Raw genomic sequence first — 22,742 nt, forward strand, 5'->3', positions numbered from 1 at the left:
TCGGATCTCTCTTCAGTTGTCAATGTAGTATTTCACTCTAAATTGAGTCTTTTTCTAAGTTTCCCTGTTTTTTCCCAGACCTGGAAACAGCTAAGAATTTATATCTCAACAAGAGGTGGGATTGACGAAGCCTTCTTTTTGCGTTCAAAATTGTACCTTTTCTTGTACTTTTGTACTTTCAAATTTTCCTACAGTACCATGTATTTTCAATCTTTTAGTTTTTTTTTGTATGGTAGGGCCCAAGTAATTCAGTTAAGTCATGCCAGTGGTGCATGGATCGAATATTGCTATTAACTCTGAAAACGCGAGGAGATCGGGTTATAAGGGAAAGAATGACGTTGAAATGTGTCTGCTGTATGCACACAACACCGAAATTTGACATCAGACGTTCACCCTTTCTCAATAACTCTAACCCTCTTTAGATGAATGCAAAACATGACTTTGGAAACGTAGCGGGCCTTGTCCTTATTTTATAATTTTGTTTCAATACAATAAATTGCGATATTAGTATTATCTCTATATCATATGAATTTACAGAAATTATCAATGTTTATATGTTTACATTTAGTATTATCTCCACAATATCAATTTCTAGATTTTCAGTAGACTAGAGTCTACTTTTGGCTGAACTTAGCTTTTTGATAATTTTTTATGACGCTGAGTCCAGTGAAGTAGACTAGAAGCGTTTTGGCGAGGTCGCTATTTTGAGAGCAAATTCTAAAAAACCAAATAACAATAAAACTACTTGGAGTTGAAAGATATAATCAAAAATGAGAAACAAACATCAAAAACAGATTTGCAATCCCTTATTCTCAAATAAAAACATTGCATCATACTTTTTTTACCTTCCAAAAACAATGAAAATCTTGCGGACTGTTTTACAGTCCGCCTAAGCAAAAGAATATTACCATATACTACCGGGCCACTTAATCGCACCATCCAGACTATAAAAAAAGCTTTAAGTGGACCCCGGGCTAGATTTTCAGTAGATTCTTAGTATTGTTATATAGAGATAATCATTATCTATTTTATAGTATGAAATCTATAATACATTATTGAAAATTGGTCATTAAGGGAAAGCCGAATCAAATGGCTGATAAACAAGTGATACTTTTATGGACCTACCTGGTTATGCATTTAACACATATATAATTGATATCTACATAAGCGTGACCATTAAACAATCATTCAGAACACAAATAGTGACGATCTATTAAAATTAGTTGTTTGTTTCTTATAAAAAAACACGTTTAGAAACCAAAATTTCATGCTCTTGAAATATTCTTTCATATTCAAGAGTTCGAGAGCAAAAAAACATATCTCATCAAAAAATTCAGTAATTTTAAGAACATTGATGTATGCTTATTAATAGTGATTCTTATAGATAAACATGCGTTTTTTGAGCCAACAAAATTTTTTTGCAAAAATCTGTTTGAACCATCTTTTACCTATGATGGTACCTTACTTTCCTGCAAAAAATCAGAAAAAATTAATGATCCAATTTTTCACAAAGTCCAAAAAACAGCCGTTTTTTGGCCCAAATTTGGCCAAAAATTATTTTCCAAAAATCGGGCTCCGTCACATTCGAGGGTTTATAGTTATGCATCTTTGTGCAAAAAAACGTAAAGAATGAAAGAGCCAATCTCGAGAAAAGCTAATACCTAAGTAATTGATAATGTGCTTATAAAAAAATATCGAATTTGGCCAGTTTTTCTATAAAAACACGCCAAGCAACCAAAATTTCATGTCGAAACACACATATTCTTTAAAAGTAAGCCCTCCTGAGCAAAAAAAACATCTATCTCATAAAAAAATTGAGTTATTTGACTAAGAACATTGATGTATGCTTATTAATAGTGATTCTTATAGATAAACATACGTTTTTTGAGCCAACAAAATTTTTTTGCAAAAATCTGTTTGAACCATCTGTTACCTATGATGGTACCCTACTTTCCTGCAAAAAATCAGAAAAAATTAATGATCCAATTTTTCACAAAGTCCAAAAAACACATTTTTTAGCCGCTTTTTGGCCCAAATTGGCCCAAAAACTTTTTTTTTTGAAAATCGGGCTCCGTCACATTCGAGGGTTTATAGTTATGCATCTTTGTGCAAAAAATCAGAAAAAACTAACGAGCCAATCATGAGGAAAGCTAATAACTAACGAACGAACGGACGAACGGACAAAGGTTAATTTATAGGACCTCCACCGGGGTAGGTCCAACAAATAGATAACGTGACATTCGACTATCTATCCAGCTATCCAGCCTCACTTAGCCGGGCCTGTCCACCTCCATATGAACAGCTCCTTACTTACCGAAAACATCTATTTGGAGAATATCCCGGATCGCTAGGCTACTGGTCTCAGGCACTGCTACCACTACAACAATGTGAATGTCATCTAAAATAGAAGAAATAAGTATGAAGAATTGATCAACTTTTAGAACACTTAGTCTGAAGACAGCCGATTTCTTAACTTACCTATGGCTAACTTAAGTCAATGCATTTCCCTATTTTGAGGTCGAAGTACGCGTCAACTCGCTCTAATTCGAATCTCTACTATTCGGAATCCTCTGTAATTCGAACTAAAATATTGGTCCTCTCAGCTGGAAGGTGATTTGAATTACTATCTGTAACTCGAATCATTCTCTAATTCGAAGAAAATTTTTTGGTTCATTGACCCAGGGATAGATAATAGCGAAGCTGGATGAAGGACGAGAATTCCTTAGCGGATTGCTTCTTTGTCTTTTCTTTTGTAAACTGTTCATAATAGAAATCCATCTCTGTACCCTTGAGTGTTCTGTTTTTATTTAAGAAAAATGAAACAGACAAAGTATTCATGCAGTACGTTTGCACATATTTTGCTATGATGTTCCCACTTTTCATCAAAATAATATTTACAAAAGATATCCCAAAATTATTAATTATCATTTAATTTTATCAGCGTGTGTTATGAATTTGAGAAGCTTTCATGATTCCTCTTTGAAAATTTCGGATGTAAATATTATGACAAATATTGTTTCAATAGACTTGAATTTTTTTTCCATAATCATATAACCGAAGATTTATTATGCACTGGATATACAAGTACCTGATTTTTGCTGATTTCTCATGTTCTAGCTAGTCCGCAGTAATGATATTATTGTTCACTCTCCTTCCCTCATTAAATGATTTTTCGAAGCATTTTAATTGTGTTTCTTATTGAAAATCACTTATCCTATTCCCAAAAGAGACTTCAAATTTTCCTGTGAGAGTCAGATTCTTCTATTTAATTGCCAATAAACCAGCCGAGGCTGGAAGGTCAGCCAATAGAGCTTAGCTAGATAGCTTTAATAAGTGGTTTAACAGATGTAAGAGATGCACTGAAACAGAGTAGACTAAATATGTTGAATAATGTACAAAATGTGAAACATTTGATAACTTGATTTAAAATTATGTAAAACAAGCCTGGAGAGCTCCTCCAACCCCCCCCCTCACGAGAAGCTCAAAGTATACTTCTCTTTAGCATTGTCCATATAGTACGTACGCAAAGATTTTCCAAATATTTGACACCCCCTCCCCCTTGTACACAGAGAACAATAGAAATGACTTTGTTTAAACAATAGATGTACGCTTTTGCTAAACCCCCTCTCCCCCCTTCACTGTGTACGTACTATATGGATGGCCCCTCCAGTCTGGGTAAATAAATTTTGTGGTTACACAACATGCACAACATGCACACAACCATCTTGAAGATGATAATCAAAAGCAAAACTTAAAATTCATAACTATGCGGGGAAGCTCATTTTTCCCCCGTTTTGCTTTAAACTCGCTTTTGATTGGTCTATGAATTTGGGTTACACACAAGTTACACAACATGCACACAACCATCTTGAAGATGATAATCAAAAGCAAAACTTAAAATTCATAACTATGCGGGGAAGCTCATTTTTCTCCCGTTTTGCTTTAAACTCGCTTTTGATTGGTCTATGAATTTGGGCGAATGATTTACCGCCTTGGCGGAATAAACACACAACCATAATAAATAAATTCAACAGGGCAGCGGTGTAGCAATTAATTTCAACTGGGAGTCCTCTCTTCTGTGCCAAGCACTGGCAGTGTTTTTTAAACTTTAAAACAATGTTAAATGAAGGCCAGATTGATCTGTTTGTTATGGCTGTGCAAGTTGTGACGAGAGTGTGCATGTTGTGTAACTTGACGGCAGCCCGCTTTCTGCAAGTCTGATAAGAGATATCTATAAACTGTTTTATCGCCATTCATTCCATTCCATCATTCAGTCAAAATGTGCGCCAAGGTTAGAAAAGGTTAGAAAAACACAATCTGCATCCGGAACTGCGTGAAAAAATAGTCTGATCAATTTCAACAAGAACTGTATATATTAATATTAATATAAATGATCAAATTCCAAAGACCATTTGTCATAATTTTGCAAGTCCAATAATAGGAGATGTGATGTCATCATTTGGTTCCCGTCATCTGATTTACGGTCAGCAGGTAGAGCTAGAGAGTCGGAAAGCTTTTCCGCTGCTTTGCTGGATTTCCACTGTCTACCTCTGAACGCTCTGTGTAACTGCCGAATAGCAGTTGTTTTGTATATTTTTATGTTAATTTGATCGTCAGTGTATTGTCTATTTATTTGTCAATTATTACGTAATTATGTGACACGTATTCCCTTAGGCTTGCTCTCCTTCGTGTGTTTCTCTTTGTCTAGCGTCTGTCCCACGGGACTTTGTGTGCCTTTTTCTGTGCTCTGTTTCTGCTTTCGCGTTCAGATGAACAAAGATCACTGTAGAGTGAATACAGAGTTACAATGTCGAAGCAGAAAACCAGAATTGTAAAACTTATAGTCTGAAGAGACGCCCAGAAGAATAATAAAGAATATTACTATATATCTCACTGCATTAGAGCTTATGGGACCAACGTGTTTAGTAAGTAGTATTTCCTTTATCTTAATGTTGTTCTTTTATATTGTAGCTCTCTATATTGTATCTTGATTTATTGAGCCTTATATTGACATATTATTCACCTCTCAGGTTTGATTTGTACTTAAGAACTGTACCTTACCGTCCGAAACCGTAAAGTATCACGTCCGGCTCTCCTGCAGTTACACTCTGTGTTTATAAGTTTTCAAATCGAAGTAGAGAGCCGCATGCTAATGGAGAGTAAACCGAAAACACCAGTTTATCCACGATTTCTCAATTTTAAAATTCGGATCAGTCCACACGAATTCCCTTTCAACAAGATGTATAGCTGCTTCTTAACAGAAAAATATTTTCGACTGACCGGCTAAACGACTCCCACTTTTAAAGTAGAAATGACGGGAACCGAACAGTTTTTTGCGATTCGCCTTTATCACAAACACGTCCAAGTCCAAAAAAGCACGATTGCATCCAGTCTTTATATCAAATTTATACAGTAGCTGTACTTTTGTAAACTTTATCAAATTCCAATAACATTATAACACCATCAATCCCTCTTGAGGCAAACAAGAAAAATATGTTTTTATTGCAAAAACTATTAAGGATTAAAAAGCAGCAATAAAAAGTTTCAGAAAATTCAACATAAACAAAAACTTGAGCAAACGGCTTTAAACCTTCAAAGGATGTAGAAAAAGAATCCCCTTGATGAAAATCATGTGTTTGATTTGCCGAGTTAAAAAAAGAAATGTTGAAGCTTGCAACAGATTTACACTGGAAATACTTTGGTACAACTCTGACTTATCACATCTGACTATCGCTTGAGCCGCCATCTTGAAACTACATTATGATCTGTAAAAACAACGCACGCTAAAAGTACCCAAAAAGTTAACCCGATCGGAAGAAAGTTTAGAAATCAAAGTGAGATCGGAAAATTTTTTTTGCCGTCTTATGATGATGGAGGAACTGGAAGAACATTTTACCTATTTGAATGCTCAGCTTAGGCTGACCAATTATATGTCGTTATGACGTTTCAAGTTGTGAGGAAGATGCAAAACATGTGTTGTGTACAAGAAATTTAATGTTGACACCGGAAATTTTCAAACTTCAACCACAAAAAAACACCTTGCCACCACGTGCCTCCAAAGGATTTTCATACCACAGTGACAGCAAGACACCCAAGTCAAATGTTTGTTACTTTTAGCTCTTGTGGTAACAGTTTTAGAAAGATATTCCCAATTAAAAATTTCGTGTCACTATAAGCATTTTGTTTGATTTTTCTTGTCTAATGATGTTTTTCTCACATTAAATTTCACAAATGTATCCGGCTTGGTATTCTAGCCTTACTTTTAAAGTTTTCCCTGCAAAGGTACGAAAAGAAAATGCTAGAGAACTTTTTTAAAATAAGATTAATAAACATTTTTAAAAATCAGATACATTCGAGCCGCCATGACAGTTGTCCATTGCGGACAAAGCTAGTACATCAATTGTTTTCTGAAACAAAGAAAATACAATGGTCGCTCTCCACCGTTTTATGAGTCATTTATCCAGTGTCTCTTATAATTCCTTGATATAACTTTACTGATGAAAACAATGTTTTTCATTTTTTTAAATTCTCATTGACCAATGTCTTACAGACCCTCTTGATAATTAAAAGTTTTTAATCGTGAAGGAGCAGAATCATTGGCTAAGAGGAAATCCAAATTTCACGAGCTTGTAATTAAAAAGGTTAAATTTCATATCAAATTTTATTGTCAGGGTACAGAGATAGAACAAGGCTTTTTCAAATGTGCGTTATCCAGCTTCACTATTACATATCCCTGCATGACCTTGACCTTGGTCCCTCGAATTAGAGATTTTTAACTGTATTACATTATGATGAACTTACCATAATACCCATCATCAACTACATCGGCAGCAATCTTATAAGTATAAACAAGATGGTTCCCTTGAGAGAATTCATCTCTAACTGATTGGTCGCTAAGCACATTCCCCGTGACCCAAATCGAAGCATTATATATTGATCCAACCACTTCGAAATTGAACTGAAAAAAGGAATAACTCTTTAAGGAATCTTCTAGCCCGGAAACCTGGCGACGAATAGCTATTTACTGAATCCGATCTTTCTTTATGATGGCGAAGGCTTCAGCAACGGCTTAGGTCCATTGAGTTTCAAGCCTGAAGGGCTAGAGGCGAGACTCCTGGATGGGAAATGAAACCACTTATTTCCCATCCAGAACGCCCGCGCGTAGTTTTTACACAAACACCGGATTGAAACTAAAATCTATCGCTAGATTTCAAAAAATGTAGTCCTCCAAAACAAAGGAATCGCTAGATACAATCCGTCGTCATGATTACGGCGCGTTCGATGCGCGTTTTGGATGGGAAATAAGTGGCTTCAATTTCTCTTGCCTGAGAAGGGTTAAAGTTCCGCTTCATTGAAACTCAATGCTTAGGTCGCCAGGTAAGGCCGACTGTACTCGCATTTTGATTCGTTTTAAGAAATCTCAAGAAAGCAATCATTTCACGTGTAATGACTTTCGGGATTTTTCTACAGGGTGTCCGGAAAAAAAGTATCGAGTCGTACTACTTCTTTAGAAAGAAAGTTCTTGTGTGTGTTTCTCTAAATTTGCAATGTTTATCAAAGTTTCTCTCTGTGGCATATTAATTGTCACGAGATATCTTTCATGAATAACTTTTACAAAAAAAACAATTCTCAATAACTTTAACGTCGTGAAAATTGTAAAGAAAGTTAATTCTTTTTAATCATAATATACCATAATGACTGTTGTAAAAACAATTACTGTGTTTGTATATATTTTCTTACATTTTTTTTAAACACACGCAACAACCTTCTAATCAGAATCATGTTCGAACTCGATACTTTTTTTCCGGACACCCTGTATATCATGTCATGGGAGGTATAAAGAAACGGAGAAGTATGCTATTGTAACCAAGCTCGCCCTACGATTAAAAAAGTTACGATGTATGCATGCTCATAATTTCAAATATCGTGCATTTTTAATGAGTTCTTTTATCCATAGGTGAAATCTTATTGGCTCATTTAAGCTTTAGAAATTAGACGAGATTCATTGTTTCTGACATCAGTGTACGAAAATATTTGGACTAAAAAAAGGCCTGTAAACTTGGCAATCCTTCATCAAATGATAAGATTTTTCGATCAATGTTTTCTTTAAGGTGAACTCTATTGCTTGATACTTTCCTCCAAAATTTACCAGCGACTTTATTATGTCTACAAATTGAGTCTGAAATCGTGTGTGCTTATAAAGAACTCTTCATTTTCTGGCTTGAGAAAATATATTTTCAAAACAAAATTAAACGGATAACAAAATGGAACATAAACTTGTTTCGTGGACGAAGTTTTATCTAAATTTTGTATATTAAAAGGCTAGAATCTTCAATACTGATAATTAGAATGTTCAGAGCAAACTTGAGTTCTACTAAAAAGTCTTATTTCATCGGGCGAGCTTAGAATTTCTTTTGATACATTTTATAAAAGAAATCAAAAGACTTTAACGACCAATTACCGACACATTCAAAGCCTGTTTTTCTTTATACCTCTATGATCACGTTTAAAGGCAAAGGATGTTTCAGAGATGTAAAAACAAACATTTTTTTCAACAAAAAAGTTTATAGACTTTTTCATAAATTACGTCACGAACATCACTTGCCTCGTATTCAAACAATTTACATGGTGATTATGTCCCTTGAGACATTAAATGATTTTTTCATGAATAGGAAGTAGCTTTAATAAAATCCGCTGGGAGTTAATCACCATTGCAATAATTTCAAAACGACGCAAGTGATGTTCGTGACGTAATTTATGAAAAGGTCTATTGTCACTAACATAACGTTATGAAAAAGGGTGTGTTATTTTTAGGAATCTTGCGGATAGGAAATAAAGCCTGTTTCTCATCCAAAACGTGTATCCCGCGTGGCTTTCACACAAACGTCAGATTGAAAATAAAATGTATCGCCAACTTTAGAAAAGATTTAGCGCGTGAAAACAAAGAAAGCACTAGGTTCAATCCGTCATTTATTCGTCGATTATCCAAATGAAAGAAGACGGAGTATATTTATATAAATTATGTTCTGCTTTTTTTTTTCAGGGGGCACACTACTTACCTCATAAAACCCGTTTATTGGTAGAAGCGGATCAGGTAAACCATCACCAACACCAAATCGTCTTATCTGAGGTTCTAAAAATGTATAAATTTCATTTGAGTTGTGTTACTGCAATATCGCAAATACGGTGCACGGTATTGAGGGGTATTGACAATGTTTTTGAAGTTAAACCGTGTGTATGGTTCAGTTTGAAAACCAAATGATTTGTTTTGTTTGTAAAAAATCGTAAACCAGGTAGAAAAGTGAATATTTCGAAGATTCCATTCACGGCAAAACTTTATTGTACGTGAATTATAAAGGCATAATGTTTTATCGAATACTCGAATACTAATGTTTTATCGAATACTAAAAAAATTGAAATGATTTTTTGGTGTTTTTCAGCCTTTTTGAGGGATTTTAGGCCAAAAAATGAGAATTTTAGAAAAAAAATAATTTTTGCAATTTTTCTTTAACCCTTTAAGTGCCACGGTAATTTTTTTCTAAGTTTTTTAAAGAAAATCGATAGTTCAAACTTTAAAGGCTTATATCTCCAGATCTAGAAGGAGTTAGAAGCTCGTTTATGGTCCGTTGGATAGCTTACACAGCAAATTCCAGAATTTTAATATGAGAAAAAAAAAATTCAAAATAAACCAAAAAGTTCTTGAATTAAGCTTTCTTTCGCTTGTCCGCCACGTAGGCTAAATTTGGCTTGAATTAAGAAAAAAAAATCTTAAGATATAATTAGTTTGAATTAAGGAGACTTCTTTTAGGCGCCTTCCGCTGCGCAGACCTGACTAAATGATAGAAAGGCGCCGAGTGGCAAAACTTCAAGCTAATTCGCTGGAGGACAGAATCAAGTTAATCAGGGCCAAATTTGGAGGTTATTGGATCACTCGTTGACCAAAAATGGTCAAAAAACGGTCAAAATACTGTGTGTGGATTTTTGTCAAATTTTTGCATTTTTTAGACTTTTTAGCTTAAAATCTCGCTGAAAAGACTCACTTATTTTTTTTTTTTTGCTTAGCCATGAAGCCCAATCCGATTCCTACGAGTTAGACCAAAAATGACGATTTCTAACTCAAACTGGGTATTACATGTGGGCTTCGGCGTCCTACATAGCCCATGTCTGATATATACGACACTAGCACTTAAAGTGTTAAATAAGAATATATAAGAACATAAGGCTTCGCCAGCCAAAATGTTAAGAAAAAGTTACACAGCCAACTCAAGGTGCCCAAAATTTACTAATGGGTCGACTTTTGATTATTTTGGACAATATTCAGGGTTAAAATTAGAAAATGCTTAAATTTTTTCGTCTACTATTAGTCAGTTTTTCCAATTTCCAGGGTAAAAATAGGAAATTTGTTTTGTTTTTTCGTTAAGACAGGGTCCCAAATTTATCAAACATTCATATTTGACAGGGTCCACTCTCCAAACTCAAGCGGCACGTCCACGTCAGCCGTTAAGGTCAGTGCCCCCTCCCCCTGGGCAGTAAAATAGGAAATATATAAATACGGTTAGACTTACCATCGGTATTAGTATAAACTTTAAGTTTTGGAAATGAAGTTGGCCATATTGAATCATATATACCAGTTATTAATGATTTTTCTCGTAATGAAATTTTGTGCTCGCCTGCTTGAGCAAAAGTCTTTACAAGTGTGATCTTTGTATGGTTGACACTTAGATCAAAGAATGATTTTGCTATGTGCAAATGTAAATCCCTAAAATATAGAAAAAAATGTCACATTCTAGTTTTAAAGAAACCAGTGAATTTTAACTGAGGTCTAGTGCGGTTTATATTTGTTTGTGGTTTCAGGCCTAAATATACTTTAATACACAGGTTGCAAAATTAAAGTCTGAAGACAGATCACGCTTTTACTCGAAATTTTTATGTGCTTGTTACATGACATTTATTTCTGATTGGTTCGAATTTATTGACACTACATAATCAAGTTATCAGCTGTAAAATTGTAAACCAAATTCCGAAATGAAAACTAGGGTCGATAGGGTAGACCTTTTCATAAATTACGTTACGACCATAGGCGCAGTGAGTTACACGCGTTATCTCACAGATTTTTTTGAAGTGAATTTCAATCCAAAAACTCACTATCACATGTTGTGGCGTTGTAACAGCGCGTGATAAAAATTCTTTTAGATGTCTCCATTTTTATCAGATAAAAATTGTTTCGTGATAGTGTGTGACAAATGGCTTTTTATCACGCACTATCACACGTTAGCACACAGTGGAAACCGACCTTTATTATTTGAAGGGGGAAATGCACAAAACATTGTCGATTTCTTGATTTTTTCGAGTCCAAGAGACTCCACTGTGTCTCAATTCACAAGGGAAAATTCATGTACCAAAAACACGACTCCTATGAAATTAGCCTATTTTTATAAACCAGCCTATAGATCCGTTTTCTAATTTTTAAAGATTAAGAGGGTTGTGTATTGATTTGGGTCCGATGATGTCAAATATCATTACATTACATGTCAAATATACATTTTACATACGTCATTCATCCCTGGTTGCCTCATATCCAGGCATTTTTTATGAAACTTTTAGCAAAAAGGGTTGACCTTCAAAAGTTGTGTACTACAATCATGTTGAACTATATCGAGATCGTTTGAAATTTATAACATATTTTATTGGAACATTTTTAAGCTTTAGGATCCATTCTCCAACCCTATCCCCCGGGATGATACTAACCTTCCCAGTAATTTTGGATGAAGCTGAAAAGAGATTTGAAGTTCGTCTCCTGCCAACACATTCGGTTCGTTTCCGTTTGACATGACATAAGTGCCACCGTTGCTTGGGTGAACATATGTTAACAAGACATTACCTAAAATATATGATACAGAAGAGTCTCCATAACTCGAACACGCACGGGGAGCACAAACTTGTTCGAGATATGGAAATTTCGAGTTATGGATTAAGCAAAAGGGACAAGAAAATTTGTCCGAGTTAAGGCGGCGTTCAAGTAATACGGGTTAAAGCAGTAGCGTACGTAGACAGGGGTGAAGAACGATCTACGTAGGAGCAGATTTTAACGATAAAGCACTTACCTATTTTTTATATAAAAACATAATTAATGTGTCGTTAAAAAATGCTTTTCTCAGCAAATGTTCCTTCACCCCTGTCTACTACTGAAGAGACTCTACTCTAATACAGATGAGTCTCCATAATATGAACGCCTACGGGAAATTGAAAATTCTCGAGTTATCAGAGTAGGGTTTATAAGGCATAAGACCCAATCACTAAAGAAGCAAGAAAACCTGTTCGGGTTAAGAAGGCATTCGAGTTATATTGGTTTGAGTTAAAAAATTTCCACTGTACTCGGTTTAAGAATTACCAAATTGGGGGTAACTCTCGGTCGGGAATCTTATAGACGATACGTATCACCTATGTCGAAACATATCAGAGGGGATACGTGCTAACCTACATTAGATAGCACTCATAGAGGCGGTTCAATCGGGCTTATAGTCGTAGTTTTCTTGGAATAAACCCCTGGGTCCTCTTAGAGTACTTTTTCATTTTCCTCATGACTTTCTCTTTGTCTGTATCAACCCTTTTGTCGCTTAACTTTGGGTACAAAAAATAACTAATATCTGGCAAGGTATCGAACGAGATAAACTATCCTATGGATCAAAACGCAGGAAAATGCATATGCGCGCGGAGTTTACAGCCGTCATGGAAAAAGATAGCGGCGGAAAAGTTCGGAGCAAACGCTAACCTCCGTTTTCAAACCCATCCCTCCTCCTTAGCTATTCCTTTTTTTAGAGACGTTGTGTAGACGATAGAATCGTCTATGAATGAGATAAAAGGATCAATGACCAATTACTTTTTAAAGACATTACTAATCATTAGAATTCGTTGGTTCCCTGCTTGTACCAAATTCTTACTTAGGTTACTTAGGTCCTAAAAAACCGACATTTTTCCTTCCATTGTGTCCTTCGCAATGATAAATTTTTCAAAAATATGGAGGCCAAAAAATATGTTATTTTATACGATTGATGCATTCTAATTTGATTTTTAAGGGGAATTGGATTTTCATAAAATAAGGGAGCGCATCGAATAGTAGGACGTCGAGTAGGAGAGTTTCAACTGTAATCAATTCCAACTTTCTTTTGTTTTCTAGCATTTTCACAAACTCGGAAATCGGTTTTTAATAAAATATTTGACTTTTTCAAACGATCTTATTTACGTATGGCAATTGAAATGGTAATATTTCAATAAATTTAGATTTCTTGGTTTCAACTCCTTGAATCCACGAAAGAGACATTTGGAACCAGAAAAAGTAGACCCCTGGTCGTTTTTCACTTTTTGAGAGAATCAAGTTCAAAATATATTGAGAATTTTGGGTATTTTAACGTTTTTTCTTAATTTAAAAGCTCGGGCTCTTTTCTTTAGTTGGGTGTGTACACGCGATTGAAATCAAAAAATCCAGTGGAGTCTTAATGACTGGAACCTCTATAACTCGAATGCCTCTTTAAATCGAACAAGTTTTCTGTTGCCTTCAGCTAACAATGACTTTCAAACCAATCTCTATACCTCAAAATTTCAACAATTCGAACAAAAGGGTGGTGTTCCCCGTCTATGTTATAGAGACTCCACTGTATTTGAAAATTTAAAGTTGCGGAGTGATGGCAATTTTGAAGGGAGTTCTCCTTTTTATAAAATATCATTACTTTGATTTAGATCAGCAAGGTTTTAATATTCTAGAAAGTCTGAAGCCATAACTTTTGAAATGGAAAAAAAATTCTTCATTTTTCTTCTTCAATTGGTCGGCCTCATTTGCAGTTGCAATTTTTACTACTTGTGTCTCAGCACTGCCTATTTGTATTACTGTAAATGATAGAACAAAATGCATTAAAAATTTTACCTCCCATAAAATTAATCGTCTTTGGACAAATGTTGACAGTACTGCCTGAGATAGATTTTAATTCAATTGCTTTGATTGTCAGAAATTGTTGGAACAATATTGCATGATACGGTGTAGAAGAGTTAAACTCAAGCACCGTGTGCGGTGGAGCTGAAATCCAGCTATCATCCTCCAATTGGAAAAACCAGTTAGTTGGGAAGCCACTTGCTGTAGATACTGCACCTAATATCAATTCTAGAACGAAAGAATACCGTATTAATTTTAGTGAGAAAATCTCGAATTCTCGATATCCAGGCTGTAAACTATTTCACAGTCTAGTTTTTTATATTTCATGTTCTGGTTTACCGCCTGGTCTCTCTAGAGCGATTTGCATTCTCAGATCAGAATGCAGTCCGCTTGCCTTCGCTAAAGCCGCGCTAAAGCCATAAGGACCAAACTACATGGCACAGAGAAATTCTGCAACAAAAATAGGATAACCCTCTACTTGCTAGTGAACATACAGCTTTCTGTTACACGAAAACATGAAAAAGAAGAAAACAGAGAGAGCAAGTTCTTTTTCCAAGAAAACATATGGTTGGTCATGATAATGCATGCAAACTTTTTTTATGTAATCTTTGGATGTTTTAAATAGTTTTAGATCTTGTAACACTGCTTTTTATTAATTTCTGTTTTGCTGCCCTGGGTTGGCTAGGAAAGTTTTGGAAACATGGGTTTGTACTTTCATTCTGTAGGGAGACCAAGGTCTATAGTTTTAAGGCCGCTACCCACCCAGCAATTTATGGTCGGCGAACAAGGCGCACAGCTCGGGTGCTTTGGTCGCTGAACGCTTTTCTCGTTCCACTGATCCCAAATAAAGGGGAGATATGCTGCACGTTTTTTCATTTTTCACATGGTACAAAAGAGTTAAATGTCTCTTCTGATTGGCTAATTAAAAAAGAATAGGAAAGCTGCACAGCTCAGCGAAAAAAGTTGAAAAGTTTCAACTCTTGTTGCGCTCAAAACGACAGCCTTTGAAGGCTTAAGGTCGCTAAGGCGCACAGCTTAATTATTGCATAAATTACATAAATCAAGCCTTCAAAGGCTGTCGCTTTGAGCGCAACAAGAGTTGAAACTTTTCAACTTTTTTCGCTAGGCTGTGCAGCTTCCCTATTGTTTTTTTTTAATTAGCCAATCAGAAAGACATTCAACTTTCTTGTGCCGTGTGCAAAAGAATTTCAATAAAATAAAAAATAAAAAATGTGTGGATCAGTGGAATGGGAAAAGCCTTCAGCGACCAAGGCGTCTGAGCCGTGCGCCTTGTTCGCCGACCATTAAATGCTGAGTGGGTAGCGACCTTTAATCTATGTAATTCATGCAATAATTAAGCTGTGTGCCTTGTTCGCCAACCATAAAATGCTGAGTGGGTCGCGCGGCCTTTAGAACTTTGTATGTTGAGGTAATTTTTGTTTGTTCTAAAATTTTGAGCTTGGATATCCTAGGCTACGTCATATCTTCCTTCGTTTCGAGCGTAAAACTCCTACTCTTCGGGCTATGAGCACTGCTCTTGTTTTGAATATTGAAATTCTCCAGATAAATCGCATGCGCACTGAGGTTTTAATGAAACAATAGAGAGTTTTGAAACCTAAGCCAATCAGCTGTGTTTTAAACGTTCTTTTATTTCAAATCTCTATTGATAAACATCTTTTGTGAATGTTGTCTATTATGTTTAAACCTATTAATAAGCAATTCCCGGTGGGGGTCACTAGTGGCCGCCTATAGCAGTGCCTATAGACCAAGAGTAAGGCCTAAAAGCCTGGATCTGTCTATTGTGTAGACTAGGATATCCAGGCTAGTCATAAATACGATAGGATAGAGCATGAGATTCTGAGCAAAGAGTGTTCTACTACAGATCCCTTATTCGAACATATAAGAGAATATGGTCATCTCAAAATTATAATCCTAATTTATTGATGAGGAATTTCCATAATTTATATCCTTTTGGGATTGGTTCATTATTCAAAAACAAACAAATTTTTCAACGAAAGTTCGACAGTTAGGTGTTTTAGATAAAAATGGCAATTCTTTTTCGTTTCGGCAAATATTACCGAAAGTGTCATTTTTTATATAAAAAAATAATACTAAAATCAAAAGAATTTCTTGAACATAGTCAGAGGTGGTGTTGTATACCACGTGTTGAAACTTTTCCCACAGAAGAATGGAAAGTTCTATCGAAATTCCAATGCGGATAGAAAATCTATTATATGTCCAGCTGAAAACACCACTATGAATGGTTTTGTAGTGTGAATTTTTCCATTGGATTTCAAAGTGGGGCTGAAATTTTTGGGTGCTTTTCTCAATAGGGCAGCAGAGGTACCGATAAGTCTGTGCTACGGAGGTGTAGCCAATAGCGAGTTTATGTATATGTGTTTTTCAGCGACGGAGACGGCAAGGTTCTAATTTGACTAGATCCTGACCAGCTAAGGACGACGGTAAATCAGCACTTTTACCGTCCTCGATTTTGCGGGGCGGAATTGCGGTTTTTTCCAAATCGCTTAAGTCACTCTACCGTCCTCAAAAGTGCAAATACATAAACTCGGTAATGATAGGATGTAATCGTTACAAAAGTTACAAAATGTAAACAAACCAACATATTGTCAAAAGAGATATCATACCGTAGAAGGTGATTGGTGAATTTAAAACATATCTATAATAATTGTTGTCGTCGACAGTAAAACATAAAGTATTTGGGTGGTCAGGTTCACTCCGATCTCCATTACTATAATGATGGAATGTGCTTAAATACTCGCCCATTGCATCTTCATCTCTGACATTCAAATTAAATTCTAGACGAAAAAAAAATAATGACATTAAAATCGTAAAATGAACCTTAGATCGAATTTTGACAAAAGACTAAAAATGAAGACGATATATAAGGTCCCGAATAAACGTCTCCCCCGGTTATTTTCGGACCCACCCCTTAATTTATTTGTGAAAATATTTTCAGCTATCAAAATCTGGATTGCTCTAAATAGCCTGGTTTAAGTATATGATTACCTTATTTTGAAGTTTTCAGAGGTATAGTTTCCGACCCCCCCCCCTTTATTATATTTAAAAAAAATTCGGACCCCTCCCCCCTTTTATTTGGACCCCCTACTATTCGGGACCTTACAGTTAAAGTATAGATCACATTTTTCGAAGTTTGGAAGTATTTTTTTAATTTTTATTATAGTTTTAGGAATTTTAATAGGATTAAGGAATATATTCATTATTATATACATGTTGCCAAAAACGGGCATTGAAATTCCTGATATACTATAGGAATTTCATCGGGTGAGCCTTAGAATTCCTTTTGGTAAATCATTATAAAATAAATCAAAAGACTAACTAACAATTAGCGACAAATTCAACTCCTGTTTTTCTTTAAACCTCCATACCAATGCCTTGTTTTTAATTAAAAAAGAAAACACATGCATACCTTCACTTGAAGGGCTCAGAACTGGTACAGAGGTAGTAATACCACCACATTTCAAAGTCAAGTGATCGTATGGATTTTCTGTGAAAAAGTCAATTCGACCTACTGGGGCAAGGTACTGAACGTAAATTTTCAAATCATGACGCCGGCCTGTATACTCGATATACGAATAATCAACAAACTCAATGACTTCAGAGTTTCCAGTAGGAGAAGTTAATGTACAACTTTTGACTGTTGCAATAGTTGTTGGGTATTCAGGATCGAATGAATCGTACGCCAAATAAACTTTAATGTTGAATTCAAAGCTCGTTGTATCAGTTTTGAAATCAATCTCAAGTGGTTCCTATCAATATCAAATACAAAAATATATTAATTTCCGCCCTTGAAATACATTCTCTTTTTTATTAGAAATTTCATAAGAATAATGAGGCTATTCATGATATGCACCATTGCAATGTCTTCCGTTCCACCCAATAGCTGATTGGTTGAAAGTGACGTATTGACTGCTTTTACGTCACTTCCAACCAATGAGCTATTGGTTCCGTGACGTAATGTCAGAAGACATTGCAGTGGTGCATATCATGTAACGTCAGCTATTTTAGCTGAATTCTTATTTCGTATTTCCTGTAATTAGAATCTTTCTCTAATTCGAAAGAAGATTCTCTATCGCTTGAAAATCGAATTAGAGAGAGATATAGGTAGAAGCAAAGGACAGGAAAGGAAGGGAAGAAAATATCCGAATCCAGCTGACGTTGTTATAACGTTAAGTGCTGGTGGGAGAGTACTTACAACTTGTACATCAATAATTTCGAGAACAGGTGTTTCGAAGGTCCATGATTGCGGCGATATTGACGGACCATTTATACCTCGAAAAGTACCAGATATATTACCTGTATGTCGCAATAAACAATAGAAAAACATTTAATAAATCACGACATTTCTTCTTCGAAAAAGCTTTCAATCTGTGAAATGAAGATTAGAAATTAAGACTTTTTTGTTATCGAAGTTTTTTCAGGAAAAGTACACCCTGAATTCCCTATTTCCAAAATAAAACATTACATCAATGCTCTTAAACCAAATTACTATATACCTGTAGGCAAAAACAGCCATTGCATAATTCCTGATATCCCACGGCTATTATACCACGGTAGAATTTCTTTTCAGATTTTGCTTTCAAAGTTTGATTTTTTGTCGCTCTTGTTGTTTATCAAAAAAATTTATTTAAATAAATCTATTGTCGATTTAATGAAAATATTTTATGACTCAAAGTAATTAAGAAAATCATTAAAAAAACATACGAACGTTCGATTATTGAAGTGTTTTATGTGTGAATCGTTCGATTATTTACATAATTTATGTTATGTTTTTGTCTCTAGGTATTTAATAAAACCCCGGGGAGGGGGTACTTAGGCAAATGGAGGGTACAGTATGTGCTGCCTACCTTTCTTGGATTTCCAAAGTCCCGCTGAGGGTCGGAAAAACCAGAAAATCAAATTTCAGTCCCACTAAGGGTGGGAGAAATAGGAAAATTTTAACTTTTTACCCCCAGCAGATACCAAATTTGTCCCGGTAAGGGTCGCAAAATTCAAAACATTTTCCGTTGTTTTCTCCTTTTTAGTCCCGGTAAGGGTCCGAGGGTCGAAAGTCGGGCGGTACCCCCCCCCCCCGTCAGCTCGCAACCCTAGTACCCCCTCCCCCGGGAATAAAACATATATTCAATAGGTTTACGTTGGTTATTGGATTTATTAACCCTCGGTGATGTATATTACGTCGGTTTAATAAATCTCAATAACCAACTTTTACTTATTGAATATCTGCTTATTATTACATTCTCGTTATAACATTATGGGAAAAATCAATTAGAATTGGAATCTAAATAGATGTACTGGTTAAAAAAACTGATTAGAAGTAAAAAATACTTTTGAATGAATTCTTATGTAAAAAACCTGTACCTAGATGAGCATCGACAGTGACTTTAGCGATAAAAAACTCTCCATCTGCATCAATGTCACCCATTACTGCTTCAGGGATGTTAATCACACTTGAATGTAGTTCAGGAGTAAAATCCATAGACGCCTGCCAATTTTCATGAACACCATGTACAAGCTCTTTACCAATCAATACCTTGACGTCAAATAAAATCAAAAAGACATGATCATAAATTGGTCAAATACCTGGGGATACCTTGGCAAGTGAAGGTTACGTGCATGTGCATCTGCCACCCTTAAGAGTGCCTTTTTGGAACCTGGAAGTCTCTGTAAGGGTTGGAAAATCAAAATAATAGGAAGATTTCAACTTTTCTAATTTTACGTTTATGATGTTTTTGCCCATCATAAATACTTTGAAAAGCGATCACATCTTTCTAGACTTTTCTTTTACCGATTAGGTCACTGTCTGCCGTAAAAAGCGAGAAAACATTTATTCATCAAGTTTAAAACAGGAAAAATGAGAGAAGATAGAGGGGGCGAACCCTTAGGATCCCACCTTTCGTGGGACACAACCACGTGCGATTGGTTCCAAGGTAGAGAAGAAATTAAACCTTTTTTGAGATGGAGCCAGCTCTACTCCCGTCCTAACCCGTTGAACAAAATAAAAACTTTTTTAAAAGTTGTAGTTAACGAAAATGATTGATCTCAAACATTTAAAGAAATACAAATAATCTTGTCTGAAACGTAACTTATTTCACAGGATTTGAACTTTAAACTTACAGAGGTTTTATCGACTTTTTCTAAAACCATGTCTGATGTCTGTTGAGTTGATTGTGTTTGAGATAATTCCTGTTGAGTTGATTGTGTGAGTGCGAAAAGCACTAGAAGTGTTGAAAATCCTAGAGTAAAAAATTGGGAGATAAAAAAATCAAGATATCCATGAAAAATGATTTTTAATTAGGGTCGAACACTGATTTTTAGGAAAACATCCCCTTCTCACAGATCCAGTAGGATATTTTCAGCCAGTGGTTGGGTCTAAAAAAAGGTCTAAAACTTAAGGGGGGGTTGATATTCCCATGTTTGTAAATGCTGGGGATTTGAATTCCATTGTTTTTGAATCCAGTGGGGATGAAAATAAAAGCACAATATTTTGCAGTCGGAGTTTGCTTATCTATATCTGATTATTCTCAGCGGGGACAAAAAATAGAGTAAAATTTTCCACTGGGGACGATAATTTTGGCCGATTTTTCCGTTGGTAAGAGGTCTCAGTGGGTCTGTGTGAAGAGGGTGAAGGAAAGATTTCTTTTTCTTTTTGATTAAGATGTCACAATTGACTCTAGAGGAATCTAGTAAACGCAGGGAAATGTAGGCGTCATTTGATTAGATAACGACCATATACATTAGGTGGACAAAAATTGAGTTTTTTAAATGAAACCCTTGTATGTTACAGTAGAAAAAATAGCAAGATTTTAGCAAATTGGGGAAAAATACCTGTGTTCGACTTCATTGTGCTTTGAACAAAAAAAACAAAAAAAAACAAAGCAACTACTACATCTTCTGAATTAGGTGAATTTTTCAATATAATCTCTTTCGATTTTTGATTTTCGATTTACAAAGTAAAGATATAAAAATATTTTCCCAATAGCAAAGTTGAATCAAATAAAAATTGTTTGACACAGTATTTTTGATATTTATTTATGATGAACTAAATAGAGCAAAATTAAATAAAAAAGTGAAAAATTTTGTCGTGAAAAAAATTGTCAATATTTTGTAAATAATGAATAGCAATTTCGATTGATCTATTTATGTTATGCATAATTTTTTGACTTGTTATCTAGGAAACACTCAGTAGTGATCCTGACATAGTTGCAAAGTTACACCCTTTTTTGTATATGCACAATTTTATAAAAACAACCAGGCTCTAAAACGCCAAAAAATAAGAACAATTTAAGAACAATCCTGTGCTTGAAATGGGTGAATTTTATGCATTTGAAAATACTTAAATTTTGCCCTGAAATAAGAACAGAATAAGAACATTCCGATCATTCTAAGACTCGAATAAGAAATAAGAATAGCCGAGTATAAACAAAAAATACAAAAGGTACAAAAGGCTCTTACAAATAAAAGAGTGTCTATATCAAAAGCTTTCGAAGATGTTTAAGGGCGAGTGCTGGTGTGATTGGGGAGGTGTCTTTTTTTATACGATTACTTGTTTTACATGTTTTTTTTTATAAGAACATAAGGCTTCGATGGTCAAAACCTTAAGAACATTTTTAAGGCTTTGCAGACTCTAAAACATCCGATTTCTTAGGAAAATGGACAAAAATACTGACAAGAATGGTGAAAATAAGAACATTTTAAGAACAGTTTTGGCTTGAAACTCAAAAAGTTAAGAACATCCGAAGGCTTCAAAAATATTTTGGATGTTCTTATAAAAAACGTGTAGTTGGTTTGGAGGTAACTTTTTTTATTTCAAAATTACAAATGAGATCATGAGAAAAAGGATACCAGTTTTATTTTTAAGAACAACTTTAAAACACTATACTTAAATTTGGTCAAAGACTAAGGACGAGAACAAACTTGTCTCAGATTTCAGAAGTTGATAAGATTTAGTGATGATGGTCATTTTCAATCTTTCAATCTTTCAGCCTTTCTGAGCATACATTAGGGAACATCATAAATCTGAAAACTCTTAAAATTTTAAGAACAGGCGAAGATAAGCTCAGAAAGCTGAAATCTACAGGGTTCTTCTCAAAAAAATAATAATGAAAAAATCGAATGAAAAAATTAGAAAAGAAATCAATATAGCCAATTCATTATTCATATCATATTCATGTTCATATTCATAAATATGTATAAATTCGTAATATCTGTCAAAAATATAAAAATACACATGAAACCTAGAATTTTCTCACATCAAATCTTTATTCTCCTGAATGAACTTTATGAAGATCGATTTTTTTACACGTTTTATAAGAACAAACTATAAAAGCACATTAAGGCTTCGATGGCCAAAATATTAAGAACAAGTTAAGAACATAAGGCTTCTCTATAATTCACAATTTCTTAAGAAATTGTACTAAAGTACTAACAAAATGGTGAAATTAAGAAAATTTTTTAAATGATTTTAGGCTTAAATTTGAATGGTTAAGAATATTCGAAGACTTTAGGATGTTCTTATAAAAAACGCGTAATGAAACTGGGCATACCTTTCTCCATCGTAACTCTAGAAGTACCACCCCTTCCCCTAACTGCCCCCAAACAATTACCAAGTGTACCCCTATGGGGGTTTTCGATAAATAAAAATGGGGAAAGGGGACGTGCAGTTGGTAAGGGTCCCTTTTTCAGGATCTATAATATCTGATAGGCGATAGGGTCGCAAATTTTGACAGTCGTATTTTTATTATGATTTTTAACAAAGGACTCCACTACACGTTTTTTT

General features: G+C 34.9%; 1 protein-coding gene across 1 annotated transcript in view; it reads right to left on the reverse strand.

Annotated features, from left to right (window-relative positions):
- The window catches only part of LOC136800879 (polycystin family receptor for egg jelly-like), a 61,957-nt gene that overhangs the window by 38,339 nt on the left and 876 nt on the right, over window positions 1-22,742 (reverse strand). The window contains exons 2-12 of the mRNA XM_067057489.1: window positions 20,081-20,199; window positions 19,325-19,496; window positions 18,162-18,262; window positions 17,376-17,715; window positions 16,573-16,743; window positions 13,922-14,155; window positions 11,749-11,881; window positions 10,566-10,759; window positions 9,060-9,133; window positions 6,802-6,958; window positions 2,315-2,398 (exon numbers count right to left, since the gene is read on the reverse strand). Coding sequence (XP_066913590.1) covers window positions 2,315-2,398; window positions 6,802-6,958; window positions 9,060-9,133; window positions 10,566-10,759; window positions 11,749-11,881; window positions 13,922-14,155; window positions 16,573-16,743; window positions 17,376-17,715; window positions 18,162-18,262; window positions 19,325-19,496; window positions 20,081-20,199 — 1,779 coding nt within the window. The remainder of the gene's footprint in view (window positions 1-2,314; window positions 2,399-6,801; window positions 6,959-9,059; window positions 9,134-10,565; window positions 10,760-11,748; window positions 11,882-13,921; window positions 14,156-16,572; window positions 16,744-17,375; window positions 17,716-18,161; window positions 18,263-19,324; window positions 19,497-20,080; window positions 20,200-22,742) is intronic.

Source organism: Clytia hemisphaerica, unplaced genomic scaffold (genome assembly GCF_902728285.1).
Source record: "Clytia hemisphaerica strain Z4C2 unplaced genomic scaffold, Clytia hemisphaerica genome assembly, whole genome shotgun sequence".
Lineage (NCBI taxonomy): Eukaryota > Metazoa > Cnidaria > Hydrozoa > Leptothecata > Clytiidae > Clytia > Clytia hemisphaerica.